The sequence below is a fragment of the Gossypium hirsutum genome, chromosome D01 (assembly GCF_007990345.1).
Source record: "Gossypium hirsutum isolate 1008001.06 chromosome D01, Gossypium_hirsutum_v2.1, whole genome shotgun sequence".
In the NCBI taxonomy this organism is placed as follows: Eukaryota; Viridiplantae; Streptophyta; class Magnoliopsida; order Malvales; family Malvaceae; genus Gossypium; species Gossypium hirsutum.
Window position 1 is genome coordinate 20,368,162 of NC_053437.1, and position 1,201 is coordinate 20,369,362.

General features: G+C 34.6%; 1 protein-coding gene across 1 annotated transcript; it reads right to left on the reverse strand.

Moving 5' to 3' along the window:
- Positions 1-263: 263 nt before the first annotated feature.
- Positions 264-632, reverse strand: LOC107921375 (calcium-binding protein CML39). Its single transcript, XM_016851241.2, has one exon. The coding sequence runs from the start codon at positions 630-632 to the stop codon at positions 264-266; it is 369 nt and encodes a 122-aa protein (XP_016706730.2).
- Positions 633-1,201: the final 569 nt, after the last annotated feature.

The following is a 1,201-nucleotide window of genomic DNA, read 5'->3' on the forward strand; positions in this document are numbered from 1 at the left end:
GATATGTCTTTCTTAAACCATCTCCTTATCTGTACATATATTGAACTACATGATCAGATTACATACATAACCAGAAAAAAGAAAATCTAAAACCTTAAAAGAAACACAAGATTAATTTACATCACCTGAGCTTAAGCGACGAACAGCTATGGCGGACATCTCGGTCAACCCTCTATTATGGGCATCGTTTAAGCTAGCAAACACCACCTAGTCTATTCTAACACAAAGCAGCTAACAAAAAAACTACTCAGTAGTGGTTTGATCTAGTTGAATTTGTAACCACGCTTCAAAGTATATTTAACAAGCTTGTCAAATTCAGCCTCGTTGATATACCCATCACCGTTGACATCCGCATGCTGCAACGCTAACCACGCTCGCACACCAGGCATACGAGAACCGAGGCTGGAAAAGGCGTTCTTCAGTTCTTGCTTGCTAAGAAGGCCATCTCTGTTAGTATCGTAACGATGAAAGATACCCCTCACCTGCTCCTCAGTTATCGGAACCGACGCACGCTTTTTTCCGGTGGCTGGCCAAGTAGCCCTTGGGCAAGCTTTGTCTATGCCTTTAGGAACAAAAGCACCATCGTCCAGATTGCTGTTTTGAGTTGAAGTGATTGAACTGAAGATGTGCATCATTGTGAAAACTATGTTATAATTAGAAAGAAACAGTAAAAGAAAGGTTAAGAAGATTGTTTGTTTGGTTTTTTGATGTTGTGGATGAACAAGCAGGATATACATATATAATCCTTATAAAGTAACAATTTTCAGATGCCTTCAAATAATTTAGGAAAAAGAAGGAGGGAATAAAGTATGAGAAAGTTTTTTCTTTTCAATAAAATAACAAAGAATATAAAATAAAGTGAGATGCTAGAAAGTGGAACAAGAGTGTTACTTAAAAGTATTATATATTTTGCCTATAACGAAGTTGGAAGTGTAAAATTATCTTTATGTTATATTTTGCCTCTTTATTTAAAATATAAATAAATAAGTTTTACGTTAGATCAAACAACAAATTGGTTCTTTTTATTAAAAATTTCATCTCTTTTTACGGTTAAAAACTAACATGATTGACAGAGTAACTGAACAATTATATGTGGTATGCCACATATACCTTATTTTGACCTACAAGACCAATTTTTAACCATAGAAATGGATGAAATTTTTATCAGAATGATCAAATTGCTCTTTGATCTAACGTCTAG